This window comes from Anolis sagrei, chromosome 1, assembly GCF_037176765.1.
Source record: "Anolis sagrei isolate rAnoSag1 chromosome 1, rAnoSag1.mat, whole genome shotgun sequence".
Taxonomy (NCBI): Eukaryota; Metazoa; Chordata; class Lepidosauria; order Squamata; family Dactyloidae; genus Anolis; species Anolis sagrei.
Genome location: NC_090021.1, coordinates 243,569,379 through 243,595,057, shown reverse-complemented (window position 1 = coordinate 243,595,057; position 25,679 = coordinate 243,569,379). Strand labels below are relative to the sequence as shown.

The following is a 25,679-nucleotide window of genomic DNA, read 5'->3' as shown; positions in this document are numbered from 1 at the left end:
AGAATGGGAAAGAAAGAGGAGAGTAGTAGATTGAGAAGAGTGTAAAGCAGACAAATACTGTCTCACAATTTATTATCTGCAATTTCAGGAGACTTGTACATATTGCTGTTTCCCAGTCCTAAAACTGACTGCAGGCCTTTGTGAGTAAAGTCTGAATTTACTACGTTATTCTTAGAGCTTGCAGTCACAAATAAAAAGTAACCATCAAACCATAACATATCAAAGCTTATTTAAGAAAAATAATCTCCAAACTCATCTGAAGAAAATGGCGGCAGTTTAATGCCTTAAAATATATGAAGGTAATGAAGAAAAATAATAACCACCTTAACTTAGCAAGTTAAACAAAAACCCAACTCTATGTACTGTTATCAGAATGTCTGAAGAAACGTATTTCTGTGTTGTTCTTCACCTCTCAGCCAGAACATAAAATCAGATTAACGAAACCAGAGATCAGACCCCTCCCCTCATGAAAACTTGCTCAAAGCAGTGCTAAGATGAAAGAGCACTGCGAATTCAAACTGAAAGTACAAACTTGTGCACTGGATAGTGATATGAATCCCCGTTCTTTTGGGAACTCCAGAGGCAGCAACACACCAGCATACAAAACCAGAGTAATAACACTGGATAGATGATGAATGAGTCAATTTATAATGGGAAAATGGTCTTTTACTTCTAGGTATGACCATCAGCTACTACAAAGATAACCACCTGAAGTCTAATCCTGCCTACGCAACCATGAAGCCAAAAGGAAATTGAAAGTTACCTGGGATGGCCAAGAGCTCGAACACTGTTTCCATCCTAAATATCTCGATGTCACTGTAGATTGAACACTAACATTTAGGAAACACTACATGAGTACCAAGCAGAGAGTAGCTGCACGCAATAACATCCAGAAACTTACTGGCAGCTCAGACCCAAAATTAATAAGAATATCAGCCCTGGCCTTGTCTTACTCAACTGCTGAGCATGCCTGCTCTGTTTGGCGTAAGTCTGTTCATGCCAAGCAGGTGAACATAGCAATGAACAAAACATGCAGAATAATCACAGGATGTCTCAAACCTACACCTGTTGATAGACTCTACAAATTAGCTGGCATTGCCCCCCGCCCCCATGTGTGATGGGAAGTTGCTGCTAACTGTGAGAGAAATAAGGTTAAACACTGTGAAAACCATCCATTGAATGGCTATCAGCTTCCTCCCAGTAGACTCAAATCAAGGAAGAGCTTCATGAGAACCACCACACCTCTTAATGTTCCTCCAGAAACAGCAAGACCATCCCTCTGGGCAGGTAAACCAGGAAATCCCAATTAGATGGTCCCCCACAAGGGTCTGCCTCCAGCAGCAAACCAAGAAAGGGCAACTTGGAAATTCCTGAACAGAATGAGAAGTGGAGTGGGCAGATCAAAAGACAACCTGGCAAAATGGCTCCACCTTGTGTGACTGTGGAGCAGGACAGACAACTTTGCACCTGTATGCTTGTCCACAATGCTCTGCCTCATGTACAGAGGAAGAATTGTTTAAAGCTACAGACAATACGGTCACTGTTGCTTGATTCATATCAAAAATTATTAAGCTGCGTATACTCCTTCTATTTTTATCAGTTTTATACTTATGTATGTAATGCTTTTGACATGAAATAAATAAACCACAAGTATCAGGCAGTTGGATCTATTTGTCCCTCTCATGTTTACTATTCCACAAGAAAGGAGCACACATCAGAAACACGAGCACTTATAAAATACTAAAAAGGAAAAAAATAGTAACAATATATAGTAAACTTGATCAGGATATGAAAAGTGTATCTACTGCTTATGCTGTTGCTCAAAAGGATGTCATTTCAGGACCAGGACTCAAGCTCCCAGCTTCCAATCAGCTTTACTAGCTGGCAGGTCAAACTATACAAACTGTGAGTCCTATGGGGAAGGGTCCACTGACATTGGGATTGCTATTGAAAGGGATGATAGCAAGAGGGTGGTGCTCCTTTGGGAGTGCCACTTGAGGTGGAGGGCTCATGGAGCAGTCTGCTGGTCTAGAGAGGGGAAAGTGTTTGATTGTCTATTGGCAAAAAGGATTCCCCCCTTTTGTTTATTCTATAGTGATGTCAGAAGCAATGAGCCTGGCTGGCAAACAATGTGTCCTCGGCTACAGCAGACTCTCTCCTTCTAGATTCAATTTGCATCTGTAAGGCTTTTTGCTTAGTCATATAAAATGGGTCTATCTTCCAGCCTTAAAGGATAGTTGAACCTCGACATCAGTGGCTCTCCCAGAAATCCCAGCCAGTTTATCAGGTGTTAGGATTTCTGGGAGTTGAAGGCCAAAACATCTGGGGATCCACAGGATGAGAGCCACTGCACTACATAATAAAAATTCAAATAAAGGGAAGTAAGCAAAGAACTAATACTGCTATTATAAACAGGTGGAAAGGTCTTATCTGTACCCTTTTTGTTGCTTGAGTATCAATGACCAGTAGAGATAATATGGAGTCTACAAGAGACAAATAGCTCTGCTTTCTGCAGCTCTCCTCTGAGGTCACATTCAAATTCAATGGGGGGAAAAGGGTCAAATTAGCTGTCAAGGGGAACATGTATTTCCTGCATTCAATTTGTTATACATTTAGCCTCCTACAATGGAATTTCCTCAGAGATACTGTACCTTAGCCATCATACCTGTAGGTTTAGCCTGTGTTTATTGTCTTATCTATCTGTTTGCCTATCTGCCTGTAAAATAAAGCATTACCACCTTACTTTTTATAAAAAGGTTTCAGGGTAGCTTACGAGTAAAATAAATTTAAAAAGTCACCAAGACTTAATTTAAATAAACTAAAAACTAAAAACAGATTCAATGTAATAATGAAATAATATAAATAAAAAAAATAAAACTACATACATGAGAGAACTCAAATGATGTCCAGAGACTGAATAAACAGCCAATTTTTTCTGATGCCTGTACAAAACCTAGTTGGGCCTCCAAAGGATGGTCATTCCACAATTAGGGCAGTATGGCTGAGAAGGCTCTCTCCCACATTCCCACACAGCCTATGGACCTCAGTGGTGAGACTCAAGAGGACCTCCCACCCAACCTCAATTCTCAGGTGCATATAGGGAGAAATGTTCCCTCAAGTACCTTGGTCCCAAGCTGTTTGGGGTTTTAAATGCACCACAAGCACCTTGTATTTAGCCTGGAAGTGAATCAGTATTAATTTATTTAATGCATTTATACCCCACCCTTCTCATCCCCGTAGAAGACTCAAGGTGGCTTATAGGCAACTATTAGATGCCAAAACCACACATAATAAAAACTTAAGCATTAAAACAATAATTAAAACCTAATAAAACTTTAAAACCAATTATTTTAAATCACGTGATCCACTATCGTAGCTTGTGGCTATTCTAATTTGTTATAGCACTATTTCATCTTTTCTTATTGCACTGCTATATTACTCATTGATGGTTGAACATCCATATTTTTAGCCTTTTCCTAAAGGTCAGGAGGGAGGAAGCTGATCTAATTTTACTCAGGAAGGAGTTCCGTAGCCAAGGGGCCACCTCTGAGAAGGTAGCAGACTGGCAGCAAATGACACAACATGAGGGATGTCTTCTCTCTGTATGCTGCTCTGGCCAGTCCATAGTCAAACTGCACATATTCCATACTACATTCCTGCACTGCTCTATTTTTCAAATATCTGCTCCCAGAGCCAGGGTTTGACTCTCTTTCTAAACACTAAGAGCAGGGGGCTGTCCTGATATTGCTAGGGAGGGAGTTCCGCAACCAAGGGGCCTCCACTGAAAAGGCCCTGTCTCTCATCCCCACCAACCATGCTTGTGAAGAATGTGGGATGAGAGCAGGGCCTCCCCAGACGATCTTAATCTCTGTGATGCTTCATAGGGGGCAATACGTTCGGACAGCTAGGCTGGGCCGGAACCATTTAGGGCTTTATAGGCTAAAGCCAGCACTTTGAATTGTGCTCAGTAGCAGACTGGCAGTAAATGGAGCTGACGCAACAGGAGGGATGTCCTCTCTCTGTATGTCGCTCTGGTGATCAGTCTGGCTGCCACCCATTGGACTACTTGAAGCTTCCAAACAGTCTTCAAAGGCAGCCCCACATACATCGTATTGCAGTAGTCTATTTGGGATGTAACAAGAGCATGGACTACAGTGGCGAAGTCTGGCTTCCCAAGGTATGGGCAAAACCGATGCACAAGTTTTGATTGTGCAAAATCTCCCCTGGCCACCCCTGAGACCTGGGGTTCCAGTGCAATTATTTTAAGACTGGTATTATAAGCTTCTGATCTTATTTACGGCAGCCTTGTGTAGAGGACATTTCACTATCTTAACTGAAGAGTTACCAGTGAACAGTCTACAGCTAGCGCTCTATTTAAGACTAATGCCAAGCACTTGAGTCCGCTTTGGTCTGCAGCAATGAGGATGTTCCTCCATTGGGAATGCAACCCCATCCAGGACAGGCCTGTTTACCCAATTCTAGAGTCAACATTGTTTTATTTTTACTCAGTAATAGCCTTTCAAAACACAGGTAAATCTTTAGAATATATGCAAATATTTGTTCACACACAGTGATGAATTGAATTGCTTCTCCTTGGAATGTTTGTTTGTGTTATATGTAACAAAATTTCAAGTCACAATACCGCATGTTTAAACTGAGGTCATTAAAAGGAAAAAATAGCTCCCTCCCCAAAGAGAAAAGGTCCCACAACAGCAATAATCCAAAACTGAAGCTTACCCCAACGCATCTGCACTCGTCATCCTTGGCAGAGGGGAATAAAAAGAGAAGGAGGAAAGAGAAAGAGGGGGATGTGGAAACAGGTGGAGAGAAGAGTACGAAAAGCAGAGTGAAATATTGTTCGGAGAACCACACAGTCACAATTATTGCCACAGGCACCTGCTGCTGATGGGAAGCACCAGTAGGGATTACTCATGGGAGGGGAGGATTTTCCATACTCCTCATAATTATGAAAGACATTTGCTTTGGAAATATGGTACATTGTGTAAAGACAAAGAAGAAAACACAACTTGTCCACCCTGACTTGAATGGAGCCAATGGAGCGAACAGTATAAACTGACTTTTCAAAATGGCATATTCTTGGGATTATGCACAGAGAGTTGTGCTGTGTTACTAAAATGGATCTGTATTTTCCCCTTCTTCACTTGTCATTTAAGAGTCTTCTGTCCCCCTAAGATATCTGAGAATTTCATTTTCAGACCAACAACACTTATAGAAGATGTAATGTATTGGCAGTTTCTCCTGTGGGCACTTTGTGGGAATGTATAAATGAACATACAGCCTTGCATTACTCTTATTCAAGTGCAAAGTCCTAGTGGTTTGTGCAACCCAACTTTGATTCAACCCTTTTTAAAGGATTCTTTCAGTTGAGAGCTCTTCAACAAAATTATCTTCACAAGCCTTAAGTTTAATGTAATGGAATTAGATTTTACACTTCACAAAGAGGAAAAATTAGGAGTTACAAAGATAACTTTGTTTGCCTGGAAAATTGTAAAATAAATGCACCACCCTTCTTTTAAATTTTCAGCTGAATGCCTCAAAATAACCAGGGAAAGATGTTCTTTCCTCAGAGCTATGAAAATATACAATTATGTATTTCAAAAATATATTTTGCTTATGATTTTTGTAGGCATAGTAAGCACTGCACCATGGGAACCATAAAAAATCCTAAGGCTTAAATAAAATAAAATAAAATAAAATAAAATAAAATAAAATAAAATAAAATAAAATAAAATAAAATAAACCAGAACATAATTTTGACTGCAGTACCTTTCACTGTTTCCCTGTCAGTTTTAGGAGCATTTAGGTCCCATCTCTGCCTATGCTATGGAAGTTTACTAGCCTAATTCTACCATGTACTATCTGTTCACAATAGCAGAGCAGTTAAGCTCAGGTTTTTGACCAAATTGTCCACTTTAGCATAAAATTTTCCATGGGGATGCAAGGAGATCAATAAGATATCCTGATATGGATCTTCCATTATACTTACTTCTGTTCTCTGAAAGTGTTGTTGTATGCCTTTGAGCCATTTTCGGCTTATGGTGACCTGAATGTGAACCTATCATGGAGTTTTCTTGGCTGGATTTGCTCAGGAGAGGAGGCACTTGCTTTTCCTTCCTCTGAAGCTATGAGAGTGTGCCTCACCCAAGATAATCCATTCGGTTTCTATGGCTGAGCAGGGATTTGAACCCCAGTTTCCAGAGTTTTCAAACCATAACTCTCTCATACAGGTTTTTAAAATACTAAAATTCTATTTTACTAAACTTTTAACTTACTAACAAATATTGTTGGCAATGAATCAACATTCTCAGTTGTAATTTTAGATTCCAATCAGATTAGATGATGAATTTAAACAGAATGTACACATACAGAAAATGCAACAAAAGGAACAATATAATATAAACCATACATATATGAGTATGTCACTATGTAGAATATGTTATTAAATTAAGCAACATATTGTCTCTGAGAAATACCTTTTCTCAAAAATAAACTTGAAATTGTCTCGGGGCCCTTCTACACATCCATATAAGCCTGAATATCAAGGCAGAAAATCCCACAGTATCTGTTTTGAACTGGGTTATCTGAGTCTACACTACTATATATTATAGTTCAAAGCAGATAATGTGAGGTTTTATTCAAATGTGTGGAAGGGGCCTTGGTTATTTGTGCAAATTAATGCTGTGTGGAATATATACTGACATATAGAAACCTATATACATAAATTTTTGAGATATATATATAAGTTTCCAGCTCTAGCAGATAGTTAGTTAGTTAGATAGATAGATAGATAGATAGACAGACAGACAGACAGACAGACACACACACACACACGCACATATACAAAGACACATATAGACATACATATAGAGTTTTATGGATAAAGTTGGAAATGTAAATATTTGTTTACTGTCTAAGTTTAACTTGGTGCAGTATATTCAGTATATAATTTTATGACAGTTATTTAAACTATGCTAGAAAACAGTTTACTTCATGATGGCAAACTGTGTAATTAAAGGCAACATTGTAGCCTCTGCATAGTTACTGACATTTCAAGCGTATCAGTTTATAGCAGCATCTCTGAGCTTGCTACAGATCTATTCACTTTAGTTATTATTGAAATTTACATTTCATCTCACAAAGTCAACTCTTAGGATTTGATAACTTTGAATCTCTTTGAATTGCTTTTCCCTGAACACATATTTCCAAATAAAATGTGTACAATGTATGTTGTCTCAAAGTCAACTGTGTTGCTGGAATATTTTGTTGACATGGGATATTTTTAAAAACAGATGCCTCATTGAACATACATACCTGTTTTCATGTACCAAAGTATTACACACCTAAAAAGTAGCATGATGGTATGGGCAGGGATTTACAGTTTGTGTTCTGCTCAGAGTATTTTGTGTGGTTGACCACACAAACGACTCTGAGCCACCTTTGTAACTTTCACCTTTAGAATTGTATTGTTGATTGTAAGTACACATTGTGTAAATCAAACTTGTGGGAATCATGAAGGTTTCCAGATGTTGCTGTACTCCCCAAAGCCACAGCTGGCATAGCCAATAGTGAGAATGCTTGGGGACAACATATGAAAAGCCACACAATCCCCATTCAAGTATAAACCATGACCGCACACAAAACAGGACAACAGATCCTGGTCTACTACATATTTTCCATTTCTTTGGTATAAAACCTCACTAAAAATCACAGTCAGCTTTACTATTAATATATGAGAACAATTGGATTAAAAGACAGAAAACATATGTCAGTCTTTTGCCACTCTGAAGCACTGCTTACAAGCAGCCATTTTTTTTTAAAAAAAGACTGATATCAAAGCATTAGTTTATGTTCTTCAGTGTATAAGTATGTCAGGCTTCATACTTTCAACTTAAAGTCCATAATTTTAGGCTTAATCACTTTGCTACATCTCAGAATCTACTAAATTCCTCTCTATATGGTGGCAGTGGAAGTGGACACACACTTTGAAACTTGGAGGATCAGCCAGATGCATCTCCTACATGCCTTGACTATTACAGTATCCTGTCTCACAGATTACTTGCATCCTTTCCTCCCTTAATGAAATTCTGGTTTATATTACTCATGTAGGAGGAACTGATCAATCCTTGGGTCTAGGGTTTAAAAAAATATTCACATGTGAGAAGCTACATTTTGTTTTTGGGTGTAACACTGTTGATAAATTTATAAATGAGGGCTAGTGTCCTTTTAGTAAGTTACAGTGTTGTAAGTTTGGTTTTTGACCACTAAACCATTCCCTGCTCATATTTATAATTGTGGTATTATTGCCATGATTATCAGTGCCCCTGAAACCCATTTTAAAAGCCAGTCAGCTACTCCAAGCAACAGATTTCTGTGGTGCTGGCAAGAAATGATGACAAGACCAGCCCCCTTCTCTTAGCAGGCAACAATGCAAAGAGCAGAAGGTGTCCTGTGAAAAGTTTTGTTGCATTATTACTCACTGACAGGAGGAGACTGGTCACCACATCTTGCAGTGCCCTGCTCACCAGCGTGGCAGAATCCACTGATCAGGATAACTGACTGGCTTTTAAAGTGGGTTTCAGAAGGTGGATAAGGAGATCAGAAGCATAACTATGGTCTTGTAGCTACACCTCTGATGCAGGATCTCAGACAATATTGCCAAGTAGTTTATCTGTTTACCAGGGTGTGGATTTAAATCCATGTGTGCATGCCCAAACATAATGTGTACATAAAAGCAGGAAAAGTAAACAGAATTATAAAATATATATCAATGCAGACACATAAATGCTATTCATCTTTGTTTCTTAATCATTTCCCCAGAAAGGGGAAGTCATTAAATCTTTTAACAATGACAATGGACATCAGATAGAAAATGGGCAAATAAAGAAAAGGAATGAATTTTATTGAAATGAGAAATAATCTCAGAACACAATGAACCCAGCAGCGCAGACATGTGCATTTCCCACAGTACTGAAGCAAGTGAACTACAGAGCTGCAGCAACCCAGATAATAGAAGCAGCACTGAGAGGACAGGGCAATGGATGAGAAGAAGAAGGAAAGGCGAGGGAAATACAAGAGGAAAATGAATGGGCGAGAAAGAAATGTTAGAGAAATAAAAAAGTAGAGAGAGAGAGAGAGAGAGAAGGAAAGACTAAAGAAAGTCAAAAAAGAATGGGAAAAGAGAAAGAACGGGCTGAAGAAAGGAACAGTGGTTTCAGCTACCAAGACAACTGTGTGCATCTAGAGGGGCAGAATCCTTAAAGATGCAGTATTCCTCTTACAATAAACAAAGTTAACTGTTAAGACATTGACCAGGTACTATTTCAAAAGTGTTATTTCTTAACCCAGCATGGAGATATTTTGATGGGGGGTTTATTTGTTGCGCTCCCTTTACTCCTGTTAGTTTCCTGAGCTATTTTTGGCTATTCCTTCCATAATAATGCTTCTATTGACTACACACACACAGTTAGGATTGTGCTCTCTTCATGTTCCTTATGAAGAAGGAAGACCACATATTCCCCCTTTGTCCCCCTTCCCCCATGTGGTTTTGTGTACCCTTCTGTGTTTCTGTGGGGCAGAGCAGAAAGTATTTCGCTTAGTGCAAATAATTCCTGGTTTTACATACATTATATCAGCATCCTTATTATGTAGATAAGCCTTACATTCCTGACCCCAGGCCCATTTTAGACCCACAATGGCACTGGCTTTCAAATCAATCAGCATGTACATTGTGAGTGTTGGGTTGAGTCGAGGTGGGGTGGGGGAGTGTTAGGAAAAAATCATTTGGAGAAAATGGTTTGTTGGCTGAAGTTCAGGCAACTGCAGGGAGATAAAAAGTTAAAAGTAAGTTGTGAAAAAGTCTTTCCCTCATCCAATTGTGCACTGAGAGGCAAGATGAAGTGGCCAAGGGTGGGCTACAGTTTGGCAAGATCTGGTTTTCAGAACTCCAACCTGATGCCGTCACTCCAGGCTGAGATTTGTCTGAAGACTCTGGCTCCTGAAACAGTGCTTGGGGAATCTCTGATGAGCAGTGCACAAGGCAGCAGCTCATTATTTTCCCCTCGCTCGTGAACTTTTCATGAGTTCCTGGCAGTCTGGCTGCAATGCTCTTTTCCTCCAGGCCCTCATAAAGCTTATGCCTTATAAGCTGTGCCAGAATGAGACCATCCATCTGCTGAAGGCAGAATTTGCTTTATCTCCTTTAAAAATAGGAAGCCTGTAACTTTTTTTCAAAGTTTATTCAGTGGACTTTCTCAGCTTCCAAAATCAGGTTCCAAAGCTTACAACATCTTGATTATTCCCAATATTATTAATATTAGAAAAAAATAGCATAGTCACTATGCAGTTATTATGAGGCTGTCATACTTTGGACACATCACAAAGTTCTATGGCTAAGATAATCATCCTCACTAAAGTGGAAAGGAGGAAGATCTACAGATAGTGTGACTCGGACAAGGAAGCTATAGCCTTGAATTTACAACATTTGCACAGGGCAGCTGATGGCTGGTGCTTGGAGGCCTCCCATTCATTAAGCCACTATAAGTCAAAGTCAGCGGGATGGTAAATAGCATCACTGATTCCATCCCAAACTCAACCTCTGATCTGTAACATGGGAATAAAAATACTGTCATATGACACAGTGCCATTTTAAGGATCACAGGAAGACAATGTACACAAAGCAGCTATAATAGTCTAATGTATTATCACTTTGATTGAGCTCATTTTTCCTCTCTTTGCAGCTTGGACAGACCCTTTAAAAATAAAAAATCAGTAATGAGGCACAGTAAAAAAACCCAAAAAAACAAAAACAGAAGTGGAACAGAAACTATGCCTTTTAAAATTGGGGCTGAGTGGACTGAGTACAATTCAGAGAAGATCCTGGATGCTGAAGATTGAACCATGGATCTTTTGAAGTTGTCTACTGTGGTGCAGTGAGACTGCAATATATTAAGCTAATGAAGATACTGTATTGTCACTGGATTTAGCATCAATGCTCCTTATGTTACAAGATTGCAAAAATGGATGGGTGCAGCCCACAACTAGTTAAAGGATCAGATATGCTACTGAAAATAATTCTCAAGTATAACAGTTTTCCTCTCCCCAAGAAATGGGGAGAGAAAAAACATTTGTCTGCCTCACACGAGGCAGGGAGGAGTTCTGGAGGAACCCTCCAGAACATCCGGGGGCGTGGCCTGCTAACACAGGCCAGGCCCTCCCAGGCTCATTCCACGCCTGGAAGTTGGGGAGAGAGGTCGCAGAGAAGAGCGAAGACAAGAAGCCTGAAGAGGTTCAACAAAGAAGAGAAGAAAAGAGGTTAAGGGGATAAGAAGAGCATCTACAGGTCTGTACAGGGGTCCTGGGGGAGGGAGGCTTCACCCACCCCCCACCCCTCCCGGACGAAGGCTGGGCCCTTCAGGGCCCTTCACAGAGGCCTTGGTTATGGCAAACAAGGGCCCACGTGGCCAGGGGCCTGGAGCTGGGCGGCTTGGCATGCGGCTAGCTCGCAGCGTCAATTTTGGGCGCCGTCCGGGCCGTTGATGGAGGCCATTGTGGGAGATGGGGCGGACGCCATTTTAGGATAGGCCCAATTTCGTTTGCCACATGGGGCAAAATGAAAGTGAAAGTTATTTCAATTACTTTATTTTGGGCCGGATGCGTGTTATATGTAGTAGGTATGATGTTAAATATACACAGGTAATAGGGGAGTTATACCCTTGGCTACAGTGGTTGCTGACCTAAGGTCGATAGTTCTTATTTGGGAGCAGAGCGAGCTCCCGATGTTAGCCACAGCTCCCAAAAAATGGATCAGGGAGAGAGCTCCTGCTGTTAGATCCAGCTTCTGATACCAAAAAAAATGGATCAGGGAGAGAGCTCCTGCTGTTAGATCCAGCTTCTGATACCAAAAAAAAAAATTAAAATAAAATAAAATAAAAATTATTAGTTTAAATAGGATCAGAGGGGGAGCTCCTGCTGTTTGATCCAGCTTCTGATACAAAAAAAAATGGATCAGGGAGAGAGCTTCTGCTGTTAGATCCAGCTTTTGATACCAAATAAAATAAAATAAAAATTATTATTTTAAATAGGATCAGAGGGGGAGCTCCTGCTGTTTGATCCAGTTTCTGATACCAAAAAAAAAAAAAATTAATAATAATAATAATAAAATAAAATAAAAATTATTATTTTAAATAGGATCAGAGGGGGAGCTCCTGCTGTTTGATCCAGCTTCTGATACCTAAATAAATAAATAAATAAATATTATTATTTTAAATAGGATCAGAGGGGGAGCTCCTGCTGTTAGATCCAGCTTCTGATACCAAAAAAAAATAAAAAATAAAAAATAAAAATTATTATTTTAAATAGGATCAGAGGGGGAGCTCCTGCTGTTTAATCCAGCTTCTGATACCAAAAAAAATATTATTTTAAATAGGATCAGAGGGGGAGCTCCTGCTGTTTAATCCAGCTTCTGATACAAAAAAAAAATGGATCAGGGAGAGAGCTCCTGCTGTTAGATCCAGCAATGAAGTCAAATGGGAAGGGATCAATAAGCCCTGTCGCGGGCCCTGGCCATAAGTATTGCAAGCTCCTGATGGGAGCCTTAACTTATGTGACCTCCCAATGGTACAGTCTTTGCCAGTTGCTACAGGTGAGCTCCCTTGGTTAGCCCCAAATTAGGTTGGCCTTACAGTCGGCCTGTACACTCAAAAAGGAAAATGACTAGAGCAATAAGCCCAGTGGCAGGCCTGGGTTGGTATAGGGGGGGCGAGCTCCCGCGGTTAGCCTCTACTTATGTAAACCTTATAGTGGGATTAATTGCAAATGTGAGTAGATCAATAGGCCCCAACGATAGGCTCTGGCTACTGGGGTGCGGGTGAGCTCCGGTTGTCAGCCCCAACTTGTGATAACCTCACAGCAAGACTCAATGCAAATGGGAGTAGATCAATAGGCCCAATGGTAGGCTCCGGCTACTTGGGTGCGGGGCGAGCTCCTGATGTCAGCTCCAACTTGTGATAACCTCACAGCAAGACTCAATGCAAACGTGTTGCCCTATATGTTTAGATATATATAAGGGACAAAGTCTTCGTCAATTTGTTATACTGGCGCTATATACTTATTGACACAGTCACTGGTTATTTTCCTTTCAGGATGGCGCCGAAGAAGAATGTGGGCGGCCCTAAAGGATTACAGGGCCAAGGCCTTGTTTAAATATCAAAATCTAATATATGGGGCATATGTCAACTACACTGGTCAGGCGTGGCTTGTTTACGATAGCCGCTTTTGTTCTGAGGCTGCCACGATGCCTAACAAGCGATGGGACCTCATCGACAGTCAATTGTGGATGGAGGTAATGAATACAACCAGAGCAGTTTCTGGTGAGAAGGCCGATAGCGGCCATACTATACAAAACACTAAAGAGAGTCAGCCCTTTCGACAGGGAGGCCCAGCACAACAGCTGCAAAGACAAAAGGGTATGTGAAAGATCAATAGGCCCAGCGATAGGCGCTGATTACGTGGGTGTGGGGTGAGCTCCTGATGTTAGCTCCAGCTTGCGATAGCCTCACAGTGAGACTTAATGCAAATGTGAATAGATCAATAGGCACAGCGATAGGCTCTGATTACTTGGGTGTGGGGTGAGCTCCTGATGTCAGCCACAACTTGGGATAACCTCGCAGCAAGAAGCAATGCAAATGGGAGTTCATCAAGATGCCCGGTCTAGCCTTGGCTTCCCTTGCATGGCATTTTGAGAGCTCTGCCTTTAGGTAAAGCAAACACAAGTAAATAGCATATTAGTTGCTTGAACAGTGGGTCACTTGAAGGGCGAGCTTAGGGTGAGCCTCGGACTATTACGTTATAACTATATAAGAGTCGGTTAGGCACAGATTTAAGCAGTTATGCATTGCCCTATATATATAAGTGATAAAACATTGTCAATTTGTTTTACTGGCGCTTTATACTTGTCGGCCCAGGGAGCTTGCGCCCGCGATGACTGTAAATATCAGCACGCCTGTGCAATATGCCAGGGTAACCACGCAACCAATAGTTGTTACAAGGGAAAACCCACAAGAGGTGGGCCAAGAGGCGCCCAGTTCAGTAGAAGGAACCCAGGACAGGTTAATGTTCCAAAAGGGCCCCAGCCCGATCAAAGCGGGTCCGCTTAGTTGCTGGCTGGAAAGTAGCCTTACAGAGCTGCAGCAAATTACTTGCGTTGCGGCTTTAGGAGGATTTTCAGATCCCGGCCCTTGAGCCATGTTCCCCACACATCATATTATGAATAGTTTTTATATCAGGCGGTGGCGTGGAATGCACGTTTTGCAGCTACGCGTGAGTGAATTGGTGACATTAGCCAATAACGATACCTCACACCGCGCATTTTTGGTTTCCGACATCAAAGTTTTTTAAGATAGTGTGGAAATCAGAAGTAGAACTTCCAAAACAGACCAGAAGTTACATACGGTTGGTTTCAGCCTAGTTATCATTACCGTCACAGGCCACGCAGGGCTGGCATATAGAAGAATGGTACTGGTCTGCGGACACAGTTATGTCTTCTGGGCAGTGAGGGAGGCCCACAGGACTGCCTATGGCCAGCACTTGGGTCTCTCTTCCACGGCAACGGTGGAATGGAGAGGCACGAGAAGCCTGCGTTGGGACGGTTTGTGCCCCTTTGTTATTTGATGCCGGGAGTGGTTTTTCCTCCTGATGTGTTGGTTATCCACCTCGGTGGTAACGATGTGGGCCTGTTAGCAGGCAAAGCCCTCTTTTGGTAAGCACGGGCGGACATTCGAAGGATTTGTTGGTCATGGCCCAGGGTGCACGTCGTTTGGTCTGCTATCATACCTCGTTGCTAGTGGCTGGAAGGAGGCGACGTGGGAAGGCTCGAGAAAGCCAGAAAACGAGTGCACTGGGCCATGCGACTGTTCACGCAGGGCTGGCACATAGAAGAATGGTACTGGTCTGCGGACACAGTTATGTCTTCTGGGCAGTGATAGAGGCCCACAGGACTGCCTATGGCCAGCACTTGGGTCTCTCTTCCACGGCAACGGTGGAATGGAGAGGCATGAGAAGCCTGCGTTGGGACGGTTTGTGCCCCCTTTGTTGTTTGATGCCGGGAGTGGTTTTTCCTCCTGATGTGTTGGTTATCCACCTCGGTGGTAACGATGTGGGCCTGTTAGCAGGCAAAGCCCTCTTTTGTAAGCACGGGCGGACATTCGAAGGATTTGTTGGTCATGGCCCAGGGTGCACGTCGTTTGGTCTGCTATCATACCTCGTTGCTAGTGGCTGGAAGGAGGCGACGTGGGAAGGCTCGAGAAAGCCAGAAAACGAGTGCACTGGGCCATGCGACTGTTCATGATCCAGCGGAGGGGTCATTACATTGAATACCCAAACATCACACGTGACGACGAGAGGTTGTATTGTGGTGATTGAGTACATCTTTCAGAATTGGGCAACCAACGATTTTCATTAGATTTACAGGAAGGTATTAGAGGGGTGTTAGAGGAATTGGTGGGGGATGGGGGCTAAATGGACATTTGCCCCCAATCCGTGGCGTAAATAGATAGGGAAATTCCTTTAGTCGGTGTGCACCTAGGGCACCCCTTTAAGGGGTGAAAGGCCCTTAAGTTAAACACTCACCTACAGTGTAAAGGGTGAGGTGTGTTAATGGCCTTTATTTGGAAGGAGTCTCGATACAAGAGCTCTGGAAGAGACTCCTCATTCCTTTCCCTTGATGGTGATACGGTTTGATTACCGAAAACCAGGTGCTTCGCCCGGAAATTGTTATTGTCGGGTAGTGATGCTACCTGGGTTAGGTTACACCAGTTCCTTACACCCTTGAGTTAAGTTAAGAAATTAAATAGGTAACGTTAAATAAAAGTTGCCCAATTTGAATCCAAAACATTGGTGTTGTGTCTTCTATTCTCGTGCGTTTCTTCGTGGGTTGGCAGACAACAGTTTTCCTCTCCCCAAGAAATGGGGAGAGAAAAAACATTTGTCTGCCTCACACGAGGCAGGGAGGAGTTCTGGAGGAACCCTCCAGAACATCCGGGGGCGTGGCCTGCTAACACAGGCCAGGCCCTCCCAGGCTCATTCCACGCCTGGAAGTTGGCCCACCACTCCCGCCCATTAACAGTATAATTTGCGGTTGCCTGCGGAGCCGGGTAGGAATTTTTTCCTCTTCTTGTTTTATAGGAGAGGTTTTTTGCCTACCCTATACTGTTTAGGGGCTAGATAGAGGAAGTGGGCTACGCGTTAAATAGGCCAGGCTTAAATAGATAGGGAAATTCCTTTAGTCGGTGTGCACCTAGGGCACCCCTTTAAGGGGTGAAAGGCCCTTAAGTTAAACACTCACCTACAGTGTAAAGGGTGAGGTGTGTTAATGGCCTTTATTTGGAAGGAGTCTCGATACAAGAGCTCTGGAAGAGACTCCTCATTCCTTTCCCTTGATGGTGATACGGTTTGATTACTGAAAACCAGGTGCTTCGCCCGGAAATTGTTATTGTCGGGTAGTGATGCTACCTGGGTTAGGTTACACCAGTTCCTTACACCCTTGAGTTAAGTTAAGAAATTAAATAGGTAACGTTAAATAAAAGTTGCCCAATTTGAATCCAAAACATTGGTGTTGTGTCTTCTATTCTCGTGCGTTTCTTCGTGGGTTGGCAGACAAATGATTTATCACACAACTATGAATATTTATTCAGATGACTGGGAAAAAGTAGACTCCACTTGAGAATTTTGTCAGTAGCAAACCCGATTCTTTAACTAGGTGGATTTGTATAGTGTTCTGTAATATTGTCACTATATTGAAAAAGACATTTCTTAAAGGCTTTAGAAATAAAGCAACTATAAAATAGAAACACTGCCTTCCACTGTTGAACAAAAGCAGGGAGAAAAATGTAAATTGCAGATGGAATGTTATCTGCTGAAATTCCATTGACAAGGCACCAGATTGTGTGATCTTAAAAGTTAAGCAAGGTCAGCTCTGATTAATAACTGGATGGGGCACACCCTATAAATGCCAGGAACTTTGTGTTATATTTCGAAGGATGCAAGTGGCAACATCACCTGCTAGTATTCTTTGCCTAAAAGCACCCTATGTAATTAATGGTGATGCCATAAGTTGTCAGGTGACTTGAAAGCACATACACACTCATAATGAGTAAAACGATGTTCCAACTAACAGCCTCATCTCTATCTGCAACCGGAGAGTATGGAATCCTTTAAAAGTGGTCCAAGGTTGAGCAGAAAAGGCAGCTTGATTATTGATGTTCAAGGCAAATCATTTACCTGCAACTAGAGTTAGCTAGCATGGCATATGTAGCACACACATGAGCCAGGCCCTATTTGCTATTGGTTAAATGTTTCTCCATGGTCAACTTTGGCCGCAGTTGCTATACAGAGGCAAAAATATATGTGAAGGAACTCATAAGGGACAATGGGAATGGAGGAAGATTGGCTAGCAACCATTTGTTTGGTGGGATGTTGTGTGGTTTCTGGGCTGTATGGCTGTGTCCTAGCAGCATCCTGATGTTTTGCCTGCATCTGTGGCTGGCATCTTCAGAAGATCTGAAGATGCCAGCCACAGATGCAGGCGAAATGTCAAGAGAAAATGCTGGTAGAACATGTCCATACAGCCCAGAAGTCACACAATTCTTTATGTGAAAGCCTTTGACAACCATTTGTTTCATCTACACAGAAGCCACTCCTGTTAACTACAAGCACAGACCAGTGCAACCACTCACAAGAGAGGAACTTGTTACCCATATAGTAATCCAAACTGTTGATACAACATAGGAAATCTTAATTTTATTATGAAAGTTGAGGAAAACTGTCATTCCCTCTTCAATGCAATTATTAAAGATATAAAACACCTTTCCTCCATTGCATGTTGTTGCTCTAGCACTATGCGTCTTTTTGTCTTTCTTTCTTTCTTTCTTTCTTTCTTTCTTTCTTTCTTTCTTTCGCAAGCAAATTTGCCCCCAGCGAGGAAGGTAAGTACTGCATCTTTAAGGAATAGCAGTGAGGTAAAGGAGAGGAACAGACTGTTGTTGTTTTATACCTTTCTTCTTTGTTGTATTTGGGATTGGCGTCACAGATATCCAGGCTTTTACTGAACATTGTTTTACTATGACAGGAACAAAGTGAGAAAACAGCGTTACTGATGTGGACATTCATATGAGTTTTGCCTGATGCAGTCCTTGAGACCCACCCAAGTTACCCCATCCCTCTTGAAGAAATATTATGAAAGAAGAAGTGTCGTGCCTTCACTAGTTGGCATTCTGACACCTAAATGATGACACCACATAACAAAATGCTGTCCCAAAGCAGAATCATATTTGTCAGAAATATTTGGTTAGAATTCAGAGGAAGCCACCAGCATCAAACATGGTCTAAAGAATGAAGATTCAAATTAGCAATGCAACACAGCTTCAAATGCACATAGCGTGTGTCTTCAAATGTTCTTCCTCCTCACCCATTACTTATTTTAGTTTTCAAAGAAAGGCCAAAGGAAGCAGTGTGCAAACCCCTCTGTAGACCTCATGTCTGTGGTCTGCATGTAGTTGATCCAAAAGAGACCTGGTCTGAAAAAATTAAAGGATTCCAGCAACACTGTTGAGAATAATTGGAAAGAAGAAATTTCTCACATAAGTTTTCATGGACTACATCCACTATATCAGATCCTGCATCTGGGGAAATGGACTGCATCCCATGAAAACTTATGTGAGAATTTTCCTCTTTTAACTTAATTCCAAATGTGCTATTGGATTCTTCATTTCTTTTCATGTTAAAACTACCCATCTTTTTGAATATCAGGCCCTACTATAAGAAGCTATTTGAGATAATTAGTGAAAAGGGCCCATAAGAAAAATAATTCAGCCTTCTTGATGAAACCAACTTTTCTCTTTCCAGTTCATAATTTTACAAACCAAAGAATGAAGCCTATCGTATCTCTTTTGTGGGGAAATTTATCACAGGAAAATGCACCATGAACATGGCAGCTGCTATGGCATTGATCTATCTTGGGGGAGATGAAAGGCTGAATATATATATATGGAAAACAAGAGCAATTGAACATCCCATCCCCCGGGAGAAAGAACGAAAGGAAATGATGTTTGCAGCAAGCAAAACAGCAATGGAAGAAGCAGCATTTTCAATACAGTAGTGTTGAAACCAAGCTGGCTTTTGGTATTTGGGTGAATTCATCTCTTTCACAGGCAACTTCCTTGATAGCATGAAGGGAAGACACATGGAAGATGCAAACAGCCAGAAACAGGAGAAAGTATAGCACCAAAGAAACAAAAGAACACTTTCCCCTAAGTATATCTGAGGTGACAACCAGCAAGATTAAGACAGACCAGCAAAAAAAGTACTTCTGTCCTTGTGTCTCAGACAGCCAGGAAGACAAAGCAGATAAGCAAAATATTTTAAGCGCAGACTGACAGAAAGCAATGGGAGACAGTCATGTAGTACCTGTGGATGGCGGGAGAGAGGACAGCCTTTTCACTGGATTAAATGAAGGTCAAATTTAGTTCTCTTTTCCATTTTGGAAGCTATGGATGCACACTGCTGTGTATTATAAAACTGATGTCTGAGATACAACACCCATTGGTTCTCTAGCAAGCACTTCTGTGCCTGATAACACAAAATCCGCATTGGATGTGCCATTACCTACCTATATCCTGCAAAATAAATAACCACTGTGTATGAAAGCCTAAGTTAAAAGAAAGTAGCATTCCCAGGAAATCATATTTACTAAATTTGTAAGAACGGGTAGGTGAAAGAGGGAAGGTTGTTGTTCTGAAATGCTTTAGCTTGATCCGATAAAACAAATAAAATATGACCTGATATTCAACTTCTATTGGAGTTTAGCCTATTTAACTGCTAGAGTTCACCCAAGGAATCCTACTCATGGTAGCTTGGTAAGGATTCTGAGAATTCTGTATTTGGGATATATTAGAGATTTCTAGCCTTTTACCACAGATCTGTCATTCTGAGATTCTCTGGAAAATGGAAATTAATATTAAACCATTTCTCTCTGTTGTGCTATTCTTCAAAGCAGCACCTTCAATAGATGGAGAATCTGCAAGAAATTATTTTCCATGGCCTGCTTAGTGCTAAGTTGCACGACAAAGTGACCATAACGTTAAAAAGCCCAGTCCTGCAATACAACATTGCCACTGTACACTGTATACTCACTAAACTATAAATTCTTCTCTGATCTGTTATGTGTTCTCTTTCTCAGCCCACAATCCCATATATAGTAGCTGTTATGTAGAACACACACTTAGTAGCAGTGCTCCACATTCCCTATATTAACATCTGGCATACATTCTGATTTCCTCCAACCTAGAATTTTCTTCATGTCTGTCCTTTTGTAAAGTGTTTTGAGACTATAACCTGAAAAGAATCTCTCTCAGTATTTGTCAGCTTAAGAATTTATATTACTGTGTTGTTGCTGTTGTTGTTGTTTTTGTTGTTGTAGTATATCTTCAAGTCTTTTTAGACTTATGGAAACTCCTACTTCATAGAGGGCTTGCCTTTGCCTTCTTATGAGACTGAGAGAGTGTGATTTTCATGACTGAGCACAGATTTGAACCTTGGTCTTCAGAGTCCTAGTCCAATGCTCCAATGGCTCTCTAGTATTGCTTAATGTTACTATTGTTTAAATATTAAACATAAACAAATAGGCTATCAAACTCATTCATGCTGGTGAGAGATGCAGAGTTATAATACTGACAATTTCTTGACAATCCACCACATAATCAATGTCTCAAAGCAAAAGGTAAAAGGAATTCACAAGTTCTTTTAATATCTTAAGGCAAGTTCTTCTTAAAATCAAGCCGCGATATTCTCCCTAATTCTAGATTCCTTTTGTAGCTGGTGACTTCTACTGTATTATACCCTATCTAGGCAAATGCCTGATTCAGACTATTGGAACACAGCACAGCACAGCATAGTAACTTACGAAAGAGACTAACTGAAGATTACTTTTTTGAAGTCTCATATTGCAATACCAGAATGCTTGAAAGGTAAGTAAATTTTTCAACACCAAGATATACTTCAGATGTAGCTGATATAATCACTGGTTATAGGATAGCAGTAGTTTAGCCTTAGCTCATCTTCACATCTTACGCCCTATAATCCTCAGCCACTTTTTATTGATTGTATTTTTATATCTTTGTTTACCATTCACTGTCTTTTGTTGTAATGTTTCTTAGAGATAAAATACATGTACCAACAAAAATCAAAAGTGGTAAACAGCCTAACAGCTGAAGCATGTGTCCATGCTGCAAAATAAAATTGAGATAGATGCTGAAAAAATGTACAAGCAGACCTTCATATTCCCCTTAATCTTTGCATTATTAGGGTTTTCAGACCCATTCAGATCGCTCGCAAAAGACCATCATATTCAAATTTTTGGAAATGCTATTTTTTTTGCCATTTGTATTTCTTTGTAGCATCATGGCATGGCTTTCCTCAACCTGTGACAGGTCTGAAATAATACCTTTCTATATCTTTTGAGAAATACGTTCACACTGTACACTGAAAGCAGGAGTTACAATTTTATTTTAGTGATGGTTACCTGGTCAACAGAATTCTCACCAAGTATATATGTAACTTTTTTTTCTTATCACAGTTTAGAAAAATGCAAGAAAAGAAGAATGGCACATGCTCCAAAGGACACCTGGTGATTAATTTTGTTTCCTACCAAACTTGTCATGGACTATGCTGGGAGAACCTATTCTCTTGCTGCTCCTCCTTAGTGCAAACATCTGTGCTAATTGCTATGGCTTCTGAATCTCGAAGCAAATGGCAAAGAGGTCTTCCGGTCTTTCAGCTTTGGGAACCACCTACCTCTGTCCATGCTGTGCCATTTCGATTGCTCTACGAGCTGGAACTGGGGATCCGCCATCAGTCACGCTCAGGACCTCCATTGACTTCCTCTCTGGTCTTCGCTTCCCATGTCTGTTCAGCATTGGAGAATCCACACGCTTTCTAGGAGGGTCTTTATGTAGAGACAATGCAATCAATTTAGCATGGATAGAAATATTTCTGGTGTCTCTGTCTCAAACAACTTGCTATTTACGATGCCCCTTACCACATTTTCTGAATAGCAGAAACAAAGGAACCCCTGTGAAAAATGGGAAAAATACTCTTTCCCATACTACTAAATCTCATGCCAAAATGTAAGTATCACTCAACAGCTTTTCGTGATTGACTTCCAGCATGATTAATACAATTAAATGACATTATCAGAAATTACAAAAGCAGGAAAAAATGGTAATTTGAGGAACTGCTGCTTAAATAAAATCTTTTTTTCCAATTTGTTTGCCCACAAAGTTCTACTTTTCTGTTTTATTTTCAGATTTCAGATTTTTCCACATTACACCAGACCACCTGGAAGTCTGAAATGTATAGTGCTAGTTTAGATAAGAGATTTGGTATTTCCCCCCTAAAACTAACTACTTAAAAGTTCCATTTTAGATGGCCATCCCAGATACAGTGTCAACTTGCATTATAAAGGCCTCTCATGGGGTGGAGGCCCAGTAGAGCATTTCTGCTGGATAAGTGAGGGAAGAGATTAACATCAGCAATTTTCCCCAGCAGTCACCTGTGCCCTCCCATCAGATTTAGAGCAATGGGAGATCCTTCAGAATACTGGAGGATATTGTGAAGGGGGCTGCAGTAAAAAGACAAATTGGCAAAGATTACCTCCCACCACCTTCCACTACCAGCAGTATTCTGACTGAAATGTGGAATAAAAATATTTGAATCCAATGCCATGAATATAGAAACATTACCTGCTTGAGCTCTTATAATAAAACACAGGAAATGTGAAATGTGAAATCTGACACTGGAAGATGCAGCACAGAATTCTGCGTCTTTTATGTGACACAGCCCTCCTGAAACTCAGAAATTATCCCACAATTCTCGACCCACTTGTCTTTTCAATATATTCTGAGTGTCATGCAAACTTCATTTTATACTTAATAATTTATCATCCTTTGACAAAAAAAATCAATTATATCACCAGTTTTACCTATGTGGCCCTTCATGCCACCTAAAAGCTCCCAAAGCAACTTTACAGGTATAGAAATGGAGCACTCTGTTGTGTGTGATTCTCCCTCCTTGGTCCTCTTTAAAGCACTATTTCTATCGCAAAGCATTTAAAACAGGAGACATAACTTAAAAAGTCTTAAAAAGAGAAAATGACTCTATTGTTGTTGTTCATTTGTTCAGTCGTCTCCGACTCTTCGTGACCTCATGGACCAGCCCACGCCAGAGCACCCTGTCGGCCATTACCACCCCCAGCTCCTTCAAGGTCAGTCCAGTCACTTCAAGGATGCCATCCATCCATCTTGCCCTTGGTCAGCCCCTCTTCCTTTTACCTTCCACTTTCCCCAGCATAATTGTCTTCTCTAGACTTTGCGGTCTCCTCATGATGTGGCCAAAGTACTTCAACTTTGTCTCTAGTATCCTTCCCTTCAATGAGCAGCCGGGCTTTATTTCCTGGAGGATGGACTGGTAGGATCTTCTTGCAGTCCAAGGCACTCTCAGAACTTTCCTCCAACACCACAGCTCAAAAGCATCGATCTTCCTTCGCTCAGCCTTCCCTAAGGTCCAGCTCTCACATCCGTAGGTTACTACAGGGAATACCATGGCTTTGACTATGCAGATCTTGGTTGCCAGTGTGATGTCTCTGCTCTTTACTATTTTATCGAGATTGGACATTGCTCTCCTCCCAAGAAGTAAGCGTCTTCTGATTTCCTGGCCACAGTCTGCATCTGCAGACTCTACTACTCTATAGTCTTTGTGAAACTGCACCACCATGGAATAAAGATACACAGAAACTCAACAAACTACCCATCACTTTGACAGGAAGAAAGAACAACATTTGGCTCAATACAAAATATACTTTGAAGAACGGGATCACAAACATGCAATGTATCAAAAATAAGAGGGTCTTTAAAAAGTAAAAAATAGAGTAGAGTCTACAATAGACTGGCACACACAGGGATTAGTAGATGGATAAATGTAGTTTCTGGTTGCTTGAGAGTTACTATTAAATACTGGCCTAACTAATACTATACCCCTTACTATAGCACACCATAAACTCTGTATTGAGTTTTATTAATACTGATAATTAAAAGAAAATAAAGACAAACTTAACATACTGTAACAATTTTATTGTTTTACTATATTATAAAAACAGTTATTGAAATTTAAAGTATTATTTCTTCAATTTTTTGGTGATTGCCTGAGAATTCTGGTTGCTCAAATTCCAATTAACTGAGAGACTATATTGTACATCACACTATAGTATGACGTACAATCGCTTTAGCATTATCTCATATTTTAAATCCTGCAACTCATGTTTTCCAAATTTGTCCCTGTCCCTCTAGAAAATCAAGCCCTACATGGCAACTGTTCAAGCAACTGTTCTCTCATCTTTGTTTGGGAACACAGTTAATGGCTAATGATGAGATATTAATCAGAAACATTATTACTCTCAATTAAACTTTGCTCTACTTTCCCAGAGATGCTGTTAGGAGCAAAGAACTGAACTCTGTTTCCCTTGGGGAAAGCAATACAACTCAGACTTGAATAATGCGTATGAATGCTAAAATATGACAAGACATCACACAAATATATTTTGCTCAGAGATAAAGCTAGTGCATTCAGGGAAGACTTTTTTCATTCTGCATAAAGAAATCCAGACAATAGTTTGTATTAGATGGGAAAAATGGTATGATATAACCTTGGGGTATGAGAAGTGGGAGGAAAGATCGCTTCAAAGAGCTGAGGAACAGTATTACACTTGTCTGCACAGGAAGTGAAAATTCAGCCACTTGAAGGATTAGAAATAAAAGGATTCCTTCTTCTGTTTGTGTCAAAACATGTATCTAAATCAATGCACCATTCTTTAGGGAGATCACTTTAAGAAATCAGAAGCACCACATCAGAATAGACACTTTTATAATTTCCAACTGTCTATTAAGTGAGATTTAATGAGAGAAAGAAAAAAAATGTATCATTCAAATTCATCTAAAACACTGGGGATGCTTTCTTTCTTCTTCTTTTGCACAAATATACTAGGTATGAGATGATTCTGAGATGGCAGCAATCTAAAACTCCAAGTACACAAGAACTCCCACCTGCACAGTTGTTGTTTTTTAAATAAATAAATAAATAAATAAATCAGTGGATACAGAAGAGATGGATATGCAGGCCTGAGCCCTCCACTACTAACATGGTTTTGAAAGTCTTTCCAGTCATAAAACTTCTTAGGTAATCACTGGATTTGGAAACTGCAAGGAGCTTTTTGGTCAACTCCTATATTATAAAATGTACCACTAACCACTAATTATCATATGACTACCCCCCCACCCCTTAAATGAGCATACTACAAAAATGAACGGCAAATGCACGTGTGTGTACATATATATACACACACCTATTTCGTAGATATACCTATTTCGTTTCTAGGAGGAAGATCCTCATCCTCATGACTGGGATATCTCTCTTTCCGATCGAGGAGAAGAAAATAAATCATTTTTTCTTGATTTTCTCTGGGGAAAAAAATAACATTACATCATAATCATCCTCATTCAATAAACTATTCCAGGTTGCTGAAGATTAACCCTAATGATGATACAGTAGAACCTCAG

The 25,679-nt window shown here is 40.6% G+C and overlaps 1 protein-coding gene across 18 annotated transcripts in view; it reads right to left on the bottom strand.

Moving 5' to 3' along the window:
* BRSK2 (BR serine/threonine kinase 2) overlaps window positions 1-25,679 on the bottom strand; it is a 477,737-nt gene that overhangs the window by 45,879 nt on the left and 406,179 nt on the right. For 9 of the 18 annotated variants that reach the window (XM_060768843.2, XM_060768877.2, XM_060768886.2 and 6 more), the window contains exons 11-14: window positions 25,483-25,580; window positions 21,865-22,015; window positions 18,068-18,133; window positions 4,738-4,761 (exon numbers count right to left, since the gene is read on the bottom strand). In XM_060768843.2, the coding sequence (XP_060624826.2) occupies window positions 4,738-4,761; window positions 18,068-18,133; window positions 21,865-22,015; window positions 25,483-25,580 (339 nt within the window). The remainder of the gene's footprint in view (window positions 1-4,737; window positions 4,762-18,067; window positions 18,134-21,864; window positions 22,016-25,482; window positions 25,581-25,679) is intronic. The other 9 variants (XM_060768902.2, XM_060768972.2, XM_060768982.2 and 6 more) reach the window with 3 other exon arrangements.